The sequence below is a fragment of the Vulpes vulpes genome, chromosome 11 (genome assembly GCF_048418805.1).
Source record: "Vulpes vulpes isolate BD-2025 chromosome 11, VulVul3, whole genome shotgun sequence".
Lineage (NCBI taxonomy): Eukaryota > Metazoa > Chordata > Mammalia > Carnivora > Canidae > Vulpes > Vulpes vulpes.
This window is the reverse complement of record NC_132790.1, coordinates 102,271,566-102,290,000: the sequence shown is the minus strand read 5'-3', so window position 1 is coordinate 102,290,000 and position 18,435 is coordinate 102,271,566. Positions and strand designations below refer to the sequence as shown.

General features: G+C 34.0%; 1 protein-coding gene across 1 annotated transcript in view; it reads right to left on the bottom strand.

The window, feature by feature from the left end:
* The window catches only part of RSRC1 (arginine and serine rich coiled-coil 1), a 402,099-nt gene that overhangs the window by 206,351 nt on the left and 177,313 nt on the right, over window positions 1-18,435 (bottom strand). Inside the window, exon 5 of the mRNA XM_072727251.1 lies at window positions 10,381-10,417. Within this exon, the coding sequence (XP_072583352.1) occupies window positions 10,381-10,417 (37 nt within the window). The remainder of the gene's footprint in view (window positions 1-10,380; window positions 10,418-18,435) is intronic.

The following is an 18,435-nucleotide window of genomic DNA, read 5'->3' as shown; positions in this document are numbered from 1 at the left end:
CAATATACCACTCAGTTACATTGAAATTTCAAATTTAAAAATTCTAGCCTACAATAAACCAGAAAAATATTTAAAGATGTCACATGTTCCTATCTAATCTAATTATCTTTATTTTTTACGAATATCAAACAGAATTTTCTTTAATAAGGTAACCCATTCCTTCCTCTATTGAACACTGTAAATTTCATCATAAAACAGTTCTTTCATTTACTATAATTGAGGTAACCCAAAAGTGGCAATAAAACTAAATCTGCACTGACTTCTTTAAATCCAAATTATGTATTCCTCAAACTTCCTCTGTGAATGCTTAAAATGGTAATAACAACTTCCAATATTTTGACAGCTTTTCAGCAGAAACCAGATTCATGTGTGTATATATGCACACCGTATCATCACTAAATAAAAAGTGCAAGTTGAAAATATCATACATAGTATGATTCCATTTTTATAAATAAACAAAAGCTAAGTAATATTTGCACTTGTATATCTGGGAAGAGAAAAAGGTATAGAAGGATGGGTATTAAATCATTAACACTGGAGTAGTGGCAGAGAAGATACATTTTTAAAATCAGTTTTGACCCACTAAAATGAACATGTATTATTTTATAATTTTTTAAAGTATATAATAAAATTTTTCAAGGGACAGGATGTAAATAAAGGACAAAGTTTTCTCACCATTCACTGTGAGTGCATTGGAATCGAGACATTGTTTTTAGCAATCTGAAGTTATTTACAAGTTAAGATTTTTTTCTTTGTCTATAATTATGATATACTTGTAGAAAGTCTTACACTTCTATGAATTTTCACACGCTATTTTAACACTCTACTAATAGAGAGAAAATGAAAGAAGTGAAACAGAGAGGTTATATGCATTGCTGGAGGTCACACAGTAAAATCACATTCTCCTGACTCCTTGTGCTATGCTATTCCTAAAATAAATAGGCTGTGTATGTTAAAGTTAAATAAAGATGTTAGGATTCTGTAGCAAACGGTAATGAGCATGGCCAAAGATTCCACCGTAGCAAAGATATTCTCCATCTTAACTCCTAATGCTTTGACGGGAGAAACAGAAAACAACAACCCTGTGAGCTGCTAGCTCTCTCTCTCTGCAGTTACAGATATTAGATCCTGAGAAAGCCATGAAATAACTACCAGGTACCTTGTGGCCTTTCCTGCAATGAAGCAGAACCTATAGTGTCCTCAACTATAGTATAAAAACCAATCAAACAAACACAGCAAGAATACAATATTCAGGTATTCTGGTGGTTTCAGGAGGACCTGACTTTTGGACTCTTGTGTAACGGGAAGTTGGGGTGGGGTGTGATTTAGTGAACTGAGAATATTTAGTTACACTCTATAAAGCTTTAATAAGCACATTTGCATAAAACTCTGAAAATGAATTTAATCTAGACTAAACATAAATCTGAGACTGAAGTAAAATCATGAAAATTGCAGGACATCTTTGTCATCTTTTTTTTTTTTTTTTAAATAACTGGTCACCATTTTCTCCTGGAACCACGAGGTCTTAAAAATGCAACAAAAGGATCTTTCTTCGGAAGAGAGGGGATGGAGGGAGCACAGGAAAAGGGCCCAAGTTCCTGCTATTTGGACAACTCGGTAATATTTACTAATCATTCATCGAAGGAGCAATTTTTAATAAACTTGTAACTGACCAAACATGTCAGAGCAATGGATCACTGACAATGGTACTGTTTCTGACTGGAATGTGAGCCAGTCCTCAGATTTAAGACCTGTAAGCTGCCTAAGAAATCATGACAGTAATAGGACATTAACATTTAATCCACAGTAAAGGTATTTTAATTTGCACACACTCATAAGGTACATTTCTTTGTTAAAAGGAAAGAGAGAAAGATTTATGAAATTGATCTTCCAAAAAGAAAAACTTCATGCTGTTTTATCTCATGATCACAATTTGAGGAAAGTGTCGGTTTTAATATGCACATTTACCCTAAACCTCAAATATATATTGGCTTAGGTGAGAAAAATAAATTAAAATGCTGGGAGGAAAGGGATCTGTTATGCTGAAGTCCTTATACGAGGCAATAAATATTTTTCATCAGTGTTTAATAAATATATAGACTATGTGAGTAATGTCAGTGCATTTTGAGATAACTATATTCTCAAGCTCATTTAGACAAATGTCAAAAACATTTTTTCAGAACACACTGGGAAAATATTAAAACAGAGATTTTAAAATGTAATAGATGAAAGACAAGTGATTTTAGAATAAGGTTTATAACTTCCGTTCATATTTTCTAGTTCATACTGTATGTCAACTGAATCCTCAAAAGCATGACAATACTACATTAATTATGTTTATTCTTGTGTTAAAAAAGTATTAGTCTTTATTTGCAAGTTCTATGCAAATTAGGCTAAAACAAAGAGGAGCCAGTAGTGTTCTTGATGAGCATGCAATAGCTAGCAATGGGCTGTCTACATTTCTGGCAAGCAGCAACTATATTCTACAAACCACTGATGGGCTAAACAAGCTATTAATGACACTTGCTTTTCAACACTTAAAATGGTCAGACTGTGTTACCTGACCACAAGGACAAGTAGGTCATCACTCTCAAATGTTATACAATATAAGAAACATAAATGAGACCTCTGTGGGGAGAAAAACCCACAGGTATGGCTCCAGAGTTCTTTTGCTATTCAACTATTAATAGAAAGCAAATCCCACTTAAAGTTGTAAACACTTGTAACACTTTTTTTACCAAAAGATTTATCATCACTTATTTGATTTTCCATCTAAGATTGAACAAGGTATTATTAGTCCTAGCATCCAGCTTCAGCTCTGAAATATACAACTTAACATCTGGAATCAAATAAAGGAGGAAAAAGGGTCACTCTGTTACTCTTGCAAAGTTAGATGATGAATTTTTTGTCCTAAAACCTATGGAGTGTCCATCTGTCTGGGTGTATGAACACCCAACCAATCATTCATAGGCTACAAAACCATACTCAATGGGTATGCATCTCAATTCTTCATCACACGCAGAAGACCTTGTCTTCTAAAAGCCAAGACACATGTCTTTTGAGTCAATGCCTTTCAATGTACCTTTTTGCCTCATAGTTGCTGGATCAGCAGCATTAGTCACACTTGGGAACTTGCTAAATGAAGAATCTCAAGTCCCACCCTGGACCCAGAGAATTAGAACCCAAGTTTAAACAACATCCCCAGGTGACTCATAAGCACATTAAAGAGAGTGAAGCACTGACCTAAATCACATGTCCTCCCCGCCCCAACCCACCTCCAATTATGTGACTTTTCAGAGAAGTGTACAAGGGGAGCCTTAGAAACATCATACTGATCAGGATATTCACTTCATTCCCTGTCAAAGGGGCATGCACAGCAGTACTTCTTTCAAGTTGGAAACAACTCACCAACTATTTTGGCCTAAAAAAAGTGACAATTTGTCATACAGCTCAAACCTAATATATTCTGGCCTCAATCCCTCTCCTAAGAGGAAAGGACAGCATTATTTTTATAGTTTGCTAATAAAAGAATAGCTGTATTGTAATCAGATGGCAAGGCACTAGCTCCTGTATGTTTTCATAATTATAAAAATTAAAATGCACCAAATCCCACTTGACTACATTAAAAATACTCTAAAAAAGTAAATGTTTTAGTTCCCATTCAGTAGCTCAATAAGGGTTAGTACTCACTACATTTTCAAGAATTTTAAAATATAAGACGGTAGAAAAATATGGAGTCAAGTCCCTTTGATACAATAGAGGGGAACTCAGAGTTAGTTTTCTACACCTTTAGAGCATGATTAAAAAAAAAAAGTCAGGAGCAACATCACCGCATAATAACTACCCACTTCCATTCCTTTAACCATTCTGTGTTACCGGCATCCTATCCAAAGGTCTTTAATTTGCATATGATTCTTCATCAAATAAAAAGTATTATTTAATTAAGTTCATTATAAAATCTAACAAAGCGTAACATTATAGCAGTGTATTCACTCATTTTCTCTAAGTCTTTAAATGGATATGGGCGCTGAGCTTTTTGAGATGTTTTATGTTTAATTCTGCTGATAATTCCTGTAGGATTCCCACAGGAGGACTACTCAGGATTCAAGGTCTGCTCAACATTGATTTCTAACATTTTTGATTATGAATTTCTCTTTGAGGTAAAAATGTTCATAGAGCCCTCCCCATCTCTGAGAGTAGTCACAGGTTTAATACATAACCAGAAGCACAAACAAAAATTATCTCCAGAAAAACAAAATACAACACTAAAATGCAGAAATACGAAATGCCAACTCCTTCATCCCTGCCACATCCACCATTGTCCATTAAAGAAACTCCATTTGCTTTATGCTTTACTGCAGAAGCAGGTAACCCTTGAACTAGGAACTGTCTGGAATTTATAAAAGAAGAAATGAAGGAAAGAGGGAAAGAAATAAAATCACCCCCATATAAAGCTACTGTCAGAAGTAATAAACAGAAAATGCAAATCAAAACATTTCAAGAGATGAAAATTCTCCCCTCCAAAACAACCCAAAGCACAAGGCTTATTTGGACAAAAAAACAAAAAACAAAAAACCTAGAATCAGATATTCAAAAAAATAAGAAGAGATATAGAAGAAAAAAATTTTTAGATATTTTAGAAATGAAGAATAAATTATAACGTCCAAGGAAGAATAAATTTGAATGAAAACTTAATAAGAAATACTAAATGAAACCAGGCAAACTACTTCTCAGTTGTTTGAAAACAAAGTAGTAAAAAGGGTCAAAGACAGAGAATTAAATAGAAGATGAGGAGAGAAAGATTTTATATATAATTATATAGATACAGATGTAACTGGAGTCTCTGAAGAAGAAAAAACAACGGAATAGAATCATTAATTAATACTATAATCCAAAAACATTTTCCAGAAATGAGAAAACTTAAGTCTACATATGAACAATCCCAGAAAAAAATAGTCAGAAACAACCAAATCTGAGAATCATCTGAAAATAAGAATTAAAAAAATGGCAATGCCTCAAGGCAAAAAAAAAAAAAATCTAATTATACATAAGGGTAAGAAAATAAGACTAATGCCACAAATATCAAGATCAGAATAACATTTTCCAGCAAGTCAAGGGAAAAAAAATGTAAGCCAAGGATTTTATGTCCAGCCAAGTTGTTTCAAGTAGCAAAACTATAGAAAAATCAACTTGGAATGTGCAAGATCTCAGGGAATACCATACATGGCAGGTGTTCCTGAGGAATATACTAGTGGATGAGTTTTACACAAACAGGAGACAGTGAGGAAATATTAGCAAACAAGGTGATGGCAAATATTTAATACAGTTAATTTTATTTTTTTTAAGATTTTATTTTTTTATTCATGAGAGATGCAGAGAGAGAGAGAGAGAGAGAGGCAGAGACCCAGGTAGAGGGGAAACAGGCTCCCTGCAAAAGTCTGATGCAGGACTCAATCCCAGGACCCCGGGGTAATGACCTGGGCCGGAGCCAGACGCTCAACCACTGAGCCACCCCAGGGTCCCAATATAGTTAATTTTAAAGGTGATTCCAAAAAAATGGTGACAGCATGGATAGAAGACTAGTATGTAAACATCATATATCCCAACAGAGTAGCAAGAACATTAGAAGAAATGGGAGGAAAAAAGAGGAAAGCGAAGTACAATAGAAGCACTGGCTATAACGAAGGTTAACACGTGGAAACTGAGGAATGACATTTAACAAGTGACGTAGCAATTAGGAGGAAAAAATATTATGCATTAGGTAACCACCAGAACAAAAATACAAACTTCATAACAATAATAATAATAATAGTAGCTCTTTGGAGACAATTCTCCATAGGTTCTGCATATCTTATATCAGCCAATAGCCTTTCTTCAGAACTATCTTTTTAAACATATAAACAGTCTTGGAGGGAGGATAAAGAATTGCGCCCTGGACCAAAAGGCAGTTTTGTTACCAAATTAGAATACTAAAGACAGTATCCTTCTCTTGGGCAAAGTTTGGGCCAATTCCCTGTCAGCTCTTTAAAGAACAGAGTCCCACAGCTGTGACACAAACCCACTGAGTATGCAGCATCACCCCCCTGGAACCTGCGGGTCACAGGGAACCCATATAACCATGTAGTGCTACCTTTGGTGCTGTCAGTAATAAAGAGCTTTGTCTCTGACCAGAAATCTTAGGTCTTCTGCCAGCATCTATTAAAGCATAGCAGGCATGCGAGTAGCTAAAATCTCAGACCCTAACTAAAGAAGACACAGGCAAAGAAAGAAAGAAACACAATAAATATAATGACACAGTAATTAGGGAGTAATTTCCCAGACAGAAAAAAGCAAAGTACAAAAAATATTTATAATATGCTATATCTTATAGAGGAAATAGTAATAATATACACATATACATATTTATGCATATATGCTTAATTTTACAATAAGATGCAGAGGAAGCATAAATCAGAAGTTAATAAAATTGGTTACCTGCAAAGGACAGAGGAGAACAAGCTAGAAAGGAAGGGAATGACACATTTCTGAGAGATGTATTATATATAATGTTTTGACTTTGGGAGTATGTTAACATACAGATATCCAGACATACAATTAAATCATTATAAGAATGGGGACAACAAAAGCAACTAAAATTGGATTCAAACAAACAAATGCATGCAAGCAAACATATTACAAATGAATTACCTAAGTACACTCAAGGGGGAAGAGAACTCTTAAATAAACCTGAAATTAATGAACTCTTGAAATAAATCTTGAAATCTTTTTATTAAGTTTTATTTTTCATAAGGTATGGTAGTAGCAACTGTGAAACTATTTCTCATGTATTATATAATTAATGGGTAAATGGGTAAACGTACTGGTGTTGTTAGGAGTCACAGTTCTGAAAAAAATAAAAAAAAAATTTTAAAAAAAGGAGTCACAGTTCTCATTTTGAATGAAGGGAAATACAAATGTGAAATGAGGAACAGCAAGTAAGAACTCTGTGGTTTAGATTAAAATTGGAGGTGTTAGTATGACTCATAATTTCTTAAAAATACCTAAGAATCTACCTACCTACCTATCTACTCACTTATTTCTCATAAGTCCAGAGCTTGATTCATAAATACCATTGTTCTCTAAAATGAAATGGCATAACTTGACGAACTAGCTGATTCCACAAGTGGGGCAGGGAAGGTTTCAAATGAGCCTGGAACATTTGTTGTGTCAGAAAATGAGGTGCTTTAAAAAAAAAGATGGTGTATGAAGAAACAAGCCAAAGTCATCTTGAAAGGATACTCCTTGGATAAATCGGGCACAATTTGAGCATCAAAATAAATAAGGAAAGTAATGGATTCATGAGTACTTGCTCACAATAAATAGATTTAAAAATATAAATAAGGTGGGCTCTTCCTTAAAATAGACTGCTGGCTACTAAGTCCAGGAGGGAGGGGTAGAGTTGGAAAATCTCCATTTACGATCATCAGGCAAGAATCACCCATGGATGATGCTGCACCAACCTTCAAAGACCCTATTTAGAACTTTGAACAGACACAGACTTTATGACTAGTAGACAAGTTTGTGAAAAGAAAAATAAAACAGTATTAGTATTGAGCAGTAGAGTAAAAAATTTAAGTTAAGAATGACATGCTGGGCAGTTCCCAGGAAAAGGTAGCAACCTAGAAAAAAAGAAATGATAGAAAAAAAGGCTGAATCAAGAGTTTGAGAGATTGTGACAAATAAATGAGATCAGCCCTTGAAGAGGTTCAGGGGAAATACAGTCCACTTATCCCACTCTTTTGCTATGCACACCTGCCTTCTCCTTTCTAGGGCTACAGATAACCTATATACCAAGAAGAGTCCATGAACAGAACACAAAGGTAATGCAACTGTCAATGTGTCCTTGTGGCAAGTATAATATGCTGCATATCATTTTTCTTAGTTTATTTTCTTTTATTTTTAAAAGATTTTCATTTTAAGCAATCTCTACACTCAAAATGGGGCCTGAACCTCTATAACCCTGAGATCAAGAGTCACAGGCTCCATTGACTGAGCCAGCCAGACACTTCTTTCTTAGCTCATTAAATTTATACTTGCTTTTACCAGCTCTTAGAACAATGTCACTTCTTTATGATACTTTAAGTAAATTTGAAAAAACAAACTGAAGGATACACAAAGAAGAAATTAATTCCACATGTGTGGGATGTTCTTAATTTTACACCATAAATTTTTAAAGATCAATCTATTAGAAGCTATAACTCTAATTGTATTTAGCTACATGGCCAATTCAAAGAAGGGCTACATGTGCTAGAAGGCAAGAGCTCGAAGTATCTGCTCAGCTGGAAACTGGAAAGGCAAAAACCTAAGGAGCCCACAGCTGCTAGACAGTTAGGTTTCATTAATGCTCAAACAATAAATTCTTGAGTTCACTTCCCTCTAGGCAGTTGTGAAGAACATCACTGACTTTACTGGACAGTAGTGCACAAGGCAGTATGATATGTACATATGTGTATATAGAGGATATTATGTTATATATTTATGTACTCATATTATTGCTAAAAGTTCAGTCAGTAGATCAATTTCACAATGTCAACCTATAGAGTCTTTTGAACAACCTAGATAAAATGCATTAATCTCATCTAGTTCTTCCTACCTGTTGTACTCATCCTGGCTTCTTCATCCCTAAAATGCATTATCTTTGAAATATATTTGATGTGTATGACCCAGATAAAAATGAAATATAATTTAGGGTCCAAGAATAGAAAAGAATAAGTAACAATTACTCCTGACTTTAATAAGTAGCTATGTTTTATCAAAGGTTTAAATGTTTTTAGTTGGAAATTTTTCTTCAAATAAAATCATCTTTTAGAAATTTAAAAGTTTATGAAATAACTAAAAGTGCAACTATTCTGACTAAAGTGGGCAGTGACAGTCTGGAGCACCACCTGCTTTGGGGAGCCTTCCTGGCAGCCCAAGGCAGTAAGAAAACCAGTGCTGAATAAGATTATAAGTAGAATATAAATGCATGAAATAGAAGTTCATACTAGTATAAATATTAAAAATATGAAATTTAAACTAAAAAAATTAATTATTATTTACTGAGAAATATGAAGTAGGTAAAAGTGAAGTCTTTTTAATAAATAATTAATAAAATAAGTATAAAAGACAGCTAATTTTTGCACAATGGTAGCTGTTCTTCCTTATTATAAGTCCCCAAATGATACTGAAATTTGAGGTTTTAGAGCAATATTTTTATTCTAATATCCATATGTCCTAAATATATATACCACTAAGAAGTGACAAACAGATTCAGGAAATGATTTCTAATAATGAAATAACAATGTTATTTATTTACTTCTAATCGGGACAAATACATATTCAAATATTCTAACTAGGTTGTTACATACTGCTTTTTAATAATTAATTAATACTTTTTAGGGTCATTTTTTAAAAATCTGGGTTTCCTTTAGCTATCACAGGGAAAGTCAAAAATCCCTTCCAACTCTAAAACTACTATAAGTCAAAGTGAAGCTGTTTCTTGCTAATGTTTGCTTTGTGGAAGCAAACAAAAGCACATTAATAGTTAACAAAGCTACAATATGATATACGAATGAAGTCTTGCATTAAAAAAGTACTTAGATTGTATTTACAAAAGAATCTCTATCATTAATTATTCAACATTTGGATTTGACCAGAAACCAGAGCATGACTTTATAATGCTTTGTTTAAATGAACTACTTAATGTTGTAATGAACACTCAATGCAGGAAGCTAAATGAATTTTGGACCTGGTATAACAGAACAGTTTTTCTAATTTTTTGATCAATGGACAGATTTTAATGTTAAGTCAGTTTGAATTTCATTTGTACTTTAAAAATGTTTACTTAAACCAAAAATTTTGCATCTCAATTATTTTATATTCTAAAACTGAATGTAGTTTAAACCAATGCATTATTCATAAAGCTAAGACATCAGGAAAAACAAAGCTGTGCCCTTCTTTCAAAGCCGTTAAATTGCTAAAACATACCATATTTATGCATGCAATATTTGATTGTGTTTTTCTTAAAACACAAGCTTGTTTTTGTCAGATCAAGATATGCCAAAAATTCCACACCAAACATTTTTGTTTATAATTAAAGCAATCATCAATCCAAGGATTGTCATCCATTTTATTTCATCTCTACATCAAAAAAAAAAAAAGTAATTTTAAAAAAATTTTAAATTCCCTTGAAATGATAAGATAAATGAAAATGTAAGTGCCTTCACATAATAACAGTAAGCTGACCCTTTGGGAAATAGTTGACTTTCTCAATACAAGGTATTCAAAGCTCATTCAAAAGTGTTCATTTAGAATGCAGATATCAAAGATGATGCAAATGTTCAAGAGAAAATTAGAACTTACCAGATGTTCTAATCCAGCTTTGATGTTTCCAGATTCCCTAAAATAGAAGAATAAAAGTTCTAAATAGTTGCTAAACACTTGCCTGCTATAATTTACATTTACCTCAAATGTTTTATAAATTCTTATAATTTTTTCAGATATCATCACTAATGTTCACAATAACACGGTTTTTAAGGACAGAACATTTTTCATCAAAAGGAAACAGATAATTTATTTACATCTAATAATATTACCACTAAAATTCGGATTCCACTAATAAAATGCTTCAGATTTTTCTAAGTCAGCAGAGAACAAAAGGAAGTCGAGTACTATTATTTTACTATTCACACATCTATTTATTTTACATTAGCTTTTTCATTAGAATTTATGTTTTCTCCAAAATTTACTATAAAAATGTTCATACTACCATCTAGATTCTACTATGGTCATTTTACTATATTTGCTTTATTAAAAATCCATCCACCAACAATTGCATTTTTTTAAAGATTTTATTTATTTATTCATGAGAGACACAGAGAGAGAGAGAGAGAGAGAGAGAGAGACAGAGGCAGAGACACAGGCAGAGGGAGAAGCAGGCTCCATGCAGGGAGCCTGACGTGGGACTTGATCCCGGGTCCCCAGGATCACGCCCTGGGCTGAAGGCGGCGCCAAACCTCTAAGCCACTGGGGCTGCCCAACGATTGCATTTCCATATAAAAAATATACACATAAAGAATATATTTGTGACTACATATCTTTTTTTTTTCATGAGAGACATAGAGAGAGAGGCAGAGACATAGGCAGAGGGAGAACAGGCTGCCTTTGGGGAGCCTGATGTGGGACTCGATCCCAGGACCCCGGATTCACGCCCTGAGCCAAAGCCAGATGCTCAACCACTGAGCCACCCAGGTGCCCCAGTGACTACATATCTAAATAACTACATCTTAAGAATTTTTTGCTTGACATTAATTTTATTTAGTGTACACTACACATCAGGACCTAAGACAATTATAATATTAAAGAACAAAGTATCACCAAAGAAGACACAAACATCAAGTATCATGATATATTTTAAGTATTTAACTTGTTTTTCACTATAAAAAAGATTGCTGATGGAACTAAAAACACACATGAATGTGTCAGTAACAAAGATAATTTAAACATACATTTGGTGAAATGCGGCAATTAGTTGTTTTTTCCCCTGATTTTAGTTTATACTAATTTAGTAGTGACAAATGGACTTAGAATTTCCTCACTGAGACCAAGTAGTATTTTAATCCCATCATAAATACCACCCCTTGTATTTTTAACATGAAAATATACTTCTACTACATTGCAGATAATAATTATGAAGCATCCAACAACAGCATTGCATTCATGATGTTTAATCTTTCTTTCACACCTCTTTCTTTCTCTAAAGGGGCCCCAAGTTTACTTCTCTCCCATTTCTGTCTCCAATTCTCTCTGCCAAAAATATACTTCTCTCTGTTTCCTTTGTCCTGCCATATAATCTTTCCAAATTTCCCAATCGTTTTCCCTTCAGATCTGCTGCCTGAAAACTATATTCATGGCTTCCAACTTTTGCTCTCACTGCCCAATTGGCACACTGGGAATAAATTCCAACATCTACTGATTAGCACTCATCTTTAACCATTCTCTTCCCTACTTTCTACCTCTGACAATCTTAGTGATACTATATATTCAACACTTAAAAATTTAAGGATTTCTGAAACTCATTCTCTGGATGTAGTCCTAATGACAATTGACAGGAATAAACTGTAAGAAGAAATGAGACAAGGTTAACAGGTACATAAATAATTTTTACTTTATTATTACAAATTTAATGCATTTGCTGGAACTGGGAGTCAAATAAAACTTTACGTTTTCACAAGAGCATTCTCATACAGTCACCGTGTAATTTAAAATGTAAACAAAAAAATAATGCACATAATGAAATATCTGACAGTGCAATCAATGTGTGTGTGCACCTGCCCGTAAAACTGAGTCTTACTCAGTTCTCAACCATCACTGACTCCCAGTTCTCAACCAGGTACTAGCTCTTTGTTTGTCCTTCTAAAGATATTCTGTATGTTTGTGTGTGTATGTATGTGTCTTTCTCCTCCTCTATTTTTTTCTTAAACCCAAACAGAAGCATCCTATACTCACTATCTTGTCCCTTCATTTGGCATTCTACCTCAAAGGTGAACTATATAATACAAATCTACTTCATTTTTCCCCCATTGCTACATTGTCACATAATGGTTCTTATTAGAAAATAATACTGCAATATAAAAGAACAAAAATGCTCAAAGTACAAGATCATAATTTACTATCTGAAACCATGGAATCAGACGTGCTTCATCAGAGCATTTTAGATTCTAGAAAGGTAATAAGACGTATAGTATACTGTATGTCATGTAACACTGGCAACAAGGTTTGAAGCAGCATCTCATCATTATACACATCAATAATTCTGAACAACATGAATGTCCATATAAAATAGGATAAACAAAGACTACGCGTAACTTCATTTCAAGGTCAGTTTTACTGTCAATTAGTTTGTCACAAACTTAGGGAAAATCTCCCAGTTTCTTGAGCTATTTGTATTTTGGAATTAAGGATAACAATCTGTTCTTAAAACAAAAAAGGCTGATTAGACTATTGCTTTGCTATATTTACAAATGATGCTTTAAATGATATTTAGGAAACAGGCATTTTGAATGGTATGCATGAAAGAAAACTAGGCATCATCCTTGATGCATACCCGTTCTTCTACTACCAAACATAAACAAATGTAATCAATCACAGAGTCTTGGCTACCCAACATCCTTAATTATCATTTAGAGCTAGCCACTTCTTTCAACCTCACAGGTACTACTTTATTTTAGGTCATCATCTTTTCTCTCCCAGGCTACTGTAAAGCCTCTTAATGGATCCCAATGGCTCCTGCCTCGCCTCATGTCCATAACACAGCAAGATCTTCCTAAAATGTAAGCTTGATCATGTCATTTCCTTTTCAAAATCCAACTCCTACTACAAAATCAACTCCTACTACACGCCAATTTACTCATTCCCTCTGTTATCCTGCCAAAGCTACATTGCCAAAACTGTGACAGCAACAGCCCTAAGAAATTATTCACCTGGCTTCCCTCACCACTGAACCACTCGCTCTCTCTACCTGACATGCTCCTTTCTCCCAGCCTCCTTTAGTCATTCCTAATCTAACTTATAAACAAAAACAAAACAAAACAACAACACAACAACAACAAAACATCCTTCAGGACTCATTCTGTACAGGAAGGGAAACCTTCTCTGGTCCTCACAAATGAACTAATCAACTCTTCCCATGTGTTCTCTTCACATAATTTATCATACTTTATATAAATACCTAATTACTTTCCCACTGACATCACTAAAATGAAAACTCCTTGAGAACGTGGATTGCATCTTTAAAATTTTTATATCCCAGCATCCATCACAGTGCCTGCATAGTGTATATTCAACTAGTAAGGGTCTGACATCTAAACATGAAGACAAGGTTGGATGGAGAATCAGGAGCAACCAGTTCAGGTCTCTGGGTGGTCCTACACAGCCCCACTCTATCTCCACAGCACACGAAGAGCAAGGCAACTCCAAAGGCAAGCGGTTGTTTGGGAGAGTGGTATTAGGAGTTGTTTGTACGCGTGTGGTGCGTGGTTGTTTTGTTTCGCTTTGTTTTATGGTTTTGAAGGAGTATGAGAACACAGCGGAAAATGTGGTTGATTCAGGCCAGAGCACAACACTAGAGGCTTTGCACTCTAGTTTTTAAATTATCCCAGAGAAGCGTAAGCCAGATCCTAGACTTTTATGCCTCTACTTAAAGCTACTAGCCAAGGCAGCCGAATGTTGCAAAGAAATAAAAGAGAAGTCCACAGGAAAATTTTAAGACCTCTGAGGTGAATAAGCACAGGAATAACAAAACAACAAATGGAGCAATTTCATCCAGAGAAAAAAGAATATACTGAGCAAGAATATACTATAAGCATAATAACATCTTTAAAGATAAAAGATTTCTAGAAATTTAATACAAAAAAACCAGCTATGAAGGGGAATCAATACGAGATAGCGGGTATTAAAAATACAGTAGTTTGAAATAAAAAACTCAGAGGATGAACTGAACGCACAATAGCTACAGACTGAGAATAAATTGGTGAGCTGGAACACTGGGTGGAACTCTCCCAGAAGGCATAGTATAAGGATGAAAAGACAGAACAAACACGGGATAAAGTTAAGAAGAGGAACAGAACTGTGAACATCTATATAATGGGAACCCTAGAAGGAAAGCAAAGACAAAACAGAAGAGAAAAAATATCTGAAGAAATAATGACAAAAAATCCCAGATATAGAATTATTCAAATCTTAGACTGAAAGGGTATGCAGAGCAGTGAACAGGATAGTTAAGTGAAAATCCACAACAACACATAATATAAGGATAACTAAGACTGTTGTAGACCATGAGCAAAGGCTAAAAGCTTCCATAAAGAAAAGGCATACCCCTGCATAGGGGAGGAGCAGCACTGACATCAAACTTCTCAATAGTAATGTTAAGGTATAAGATATGTAGTATGAACTTTAAAGATACTGTATTAAAGGAAAAGGACTCTGAACCTAGAATTTTTATATGTAGTTAGTAAACTATTATTTAAATTGAAGGAAAAATAAATTCTCAGCATACAAGGTCTCAGGAAATTCACAGGCCAAAGATATTATTTGACAGAAGTTCTGTGGAATGTAATGCAGTAAGAAGAGAAATAAATTCAGGATCAGATAAAGCCAATACAGATGGACTTAGAATGGAATTATTATAATCTAAGTAATTAGTAACTAAAAAGAAATTTCACCCACAGTGATGCAGAATCAAAATGCCAGAAGATTCTTAGGTTGGGTAAGAAACAAAATCCAGCAATGTGTCATTTACAAAGAGATACATAAAACAAAAGAATTCAGAAAAGTTTCCAAAAAGGGTATGGTAAAAGATATAACCAGGCAAACTTGAACCAAAAGAAAACTGGGGTGGGTAAGTTAAATGACAAAATATATTTAAGTCACTCCTCTATCCAAAGGAAAAAAATATATATATATTTTTTGAGAGATATATATGAAAAAGGGCATTATATTTTAGTAAAAGATACAATAGATCAAGAAATGTTCATTTATATCCAGAAGGTTTGCATATTCCTAAAATGTAATACGTATCATAGACGGAGACAACAAAGTTTCAACAAGTTTTCCATGGACATCAGTTTCTTTAGTTTTACTTTGGACAGAAAGACAAAGAAGAAGGGCCATCTCCAAACAACCCAACTACAGCATCAGGAGTACATAAACACTGCGTAAGACAGCATGATACATAACCCTGGTTCTAGAAGCACAATACCTAAACTCAAATTTAAGCTGCACTACACAAAATAGTTGCAAGAGCTTGGTAATAACCCAACTACTCTGAGCTAAGATTGTCCGCCAACGATGTGAAAAAAGAAGCAAGATAATGTACATGAAGAAGGAACAATGTAAACACCATACACCATACTGTGCTATAAAAATCTATTATTACAACAGACATTAAAATACAAAAGTCTTAAAGTGGTTCCAAAAGCCTTAATGAATTTTTTTAAATAGAGTGGCGAGATCCAAGACATTGACAGAAGGATCTTGCAAGAAATGGTATAAAGCCTGTCCTCTTTAGTGGTCTGTCTCTTGGGTTGTCCCTGTCATGACTTCATCAATATTTGTGCAACTCCTTTTGCCCTGTGCTGAAAGCAGACTTAATTCAATTATAGGTCTCAAAACTGATAAAATGGTCTTGAAGTGGAAAATGGGAAGAAATTATTGGCAAATGAATAAAGATTTGTATCGAACTAACACACAGGAGTACAGCAGGTCTTTTTTTAATCATTCCCTGTCTTAAATCTTCTGGGAACCATGAGTTTCCCTTCCCCTCATGCAGCACATCGATTTCTGAATTAGACTGCAATATTAAATAATTAATATACTTGCCATGATTGATGTTTTGCATTAGTTGAATATTAGGTTATCAATCAAAATCCACTTGGTTTAATGTAATAATATTGAAAAAGTGTCACGGGCTGTTCATCCAATTTGTAGTTGAGGCAGCACAGATAGTAATGTTGGCATCACACGCGGCTCTAAAGCAGGAAATGCAGTGGCTCACATGGATGAGGCAGACATTTTGAAACTCACTGGGACAAGGCTGAGGTTGTCCTAAAATAAACCTTGTGGCACCTGTCAGGCTCAATATTAGGTCTTTTTCTAGGAGAAAGGTGCCACACATCAATCAGAACATGGCAGGCGAGAAAAATTTTAGAAAGAAGGATACTAATTTAACTTTGTGGCAAACATTTTATTATTTTGCCAAAGGAAGACTGTTCTGAATACAGAAACTGTTGCTATGATAAAGCTTATAGCCCCTTAGGAAATTTCCAAACAAATACACTAAGATTTTTAAGAACTAGTCTTACTAGGAAGAGATCTATTTTTTTTAAATTTTTATTTATTTATGATAGGCACACAGTGAGAGAGAGAGAGAGAGGCAGAGACACAGGCAGAGGGAGAAGCAGGCTCCATGCACCGGGAGCCCGACGTGGGATTCGATCCCGGGTCTCCAGGATCGCGCCCTGGGCCAAAGGCAGGCGCTAAACCGCTGCACCACCCAGGGATCCCCCTTGTTTTGTTTTTAATATGGGAACAATATGATCAGTAAAGTGATCATTCAGGTTTTAAAATGGTCTAAGGGAATCAGGTTAAGGAGTCACAATTAACAATAGTATTTATTTTTTTTAAAAAACTCTGTTCCTTCTGATGAATGCATTCTCCCTCATTCTCAATATTTTGCACATATACTTGTAAAATACCAGCTTAAGTTTTTTTTTTAAATTACTTATTTCTCCCAGTAAATGATTTTTCTTACCATTCCTTACTATATCTGAAATCTATTATAGACTCACTTATAAAAGTAACATTTTAAAAACATTAAATAAATAAAAGACATTCAAAAAGAAAGTGACTCTTTTAGATGGAGAGTAGAAAAATAACAAAAGAAATATAAAGCCATTTCATAGAGCAAGCCAAAATCCAGTGGGTATTTAGTTACAAAATACTCAGAAATCATAATGAAGGTAACCAACCAAAATAGTATTAAAGTATCGTTTCACTGACCAAGTCTTTAAGAAATAAAAGACTAAATATAATAGGTAATGTATATATATAATCCATATAAAATGTGCACACACATAGTAATTATGGAAAACAAGGTAAGTCCTAAATAAAATATTTTACAGGGTTTTTTTGTCATGAAGTAAGTATATTATTCACTTTTAAAGGATTACTATGCTGCAGTTTGCCGTAAGAGATTCTTATCAAAATTAATTTTGTATCATCTCTTTCATAAAACAAAAATCTACATGAGGTTTTTTTTTAACATAATGGCAAAGTTTATAAAAGCCTAAGTTATAAATTTAAAAAGTATCTACACCTCCCATCTAAATCATTGATAAATTTTTACATGTGTATATTACTTTTCAAATGTTATTAATGAAAAAATTGGTAATATAAAAATCTAAAAACATGAGTTCAAATTCCAACTCTACTACTTACTAAATAACTTTGTCAGGTTACAGAGCCTCTATAATTATTCTATATAAAGTCACAGACTAATATATAGACAGAATATATATAGACAGAATATATATAGGCAGACAGAATATATATATTCTATATAAAGTCACAGACTAATAATGACAGACTAATAATGAACCAACTGATTGCATTCCACTTTCAAAACCAAGAAATATCTTTATAGATGTTAGCTTTTTAAGTCATCTTAAAATCTATCTCAACTGTAGTACCTATAAATGAAAGCCAGTCTACTTTTCAAATAACAAATACATATAAAAGGCTTAGCCCAATGGCTAGCATCCAATAAAAATACCACATATATCCTGGCATAAGTGCATCCTAACACGCTGATCTCTTTGAAATGAGAAGAATAACATGTGTTGAAAAAGTAAACAACAGTTT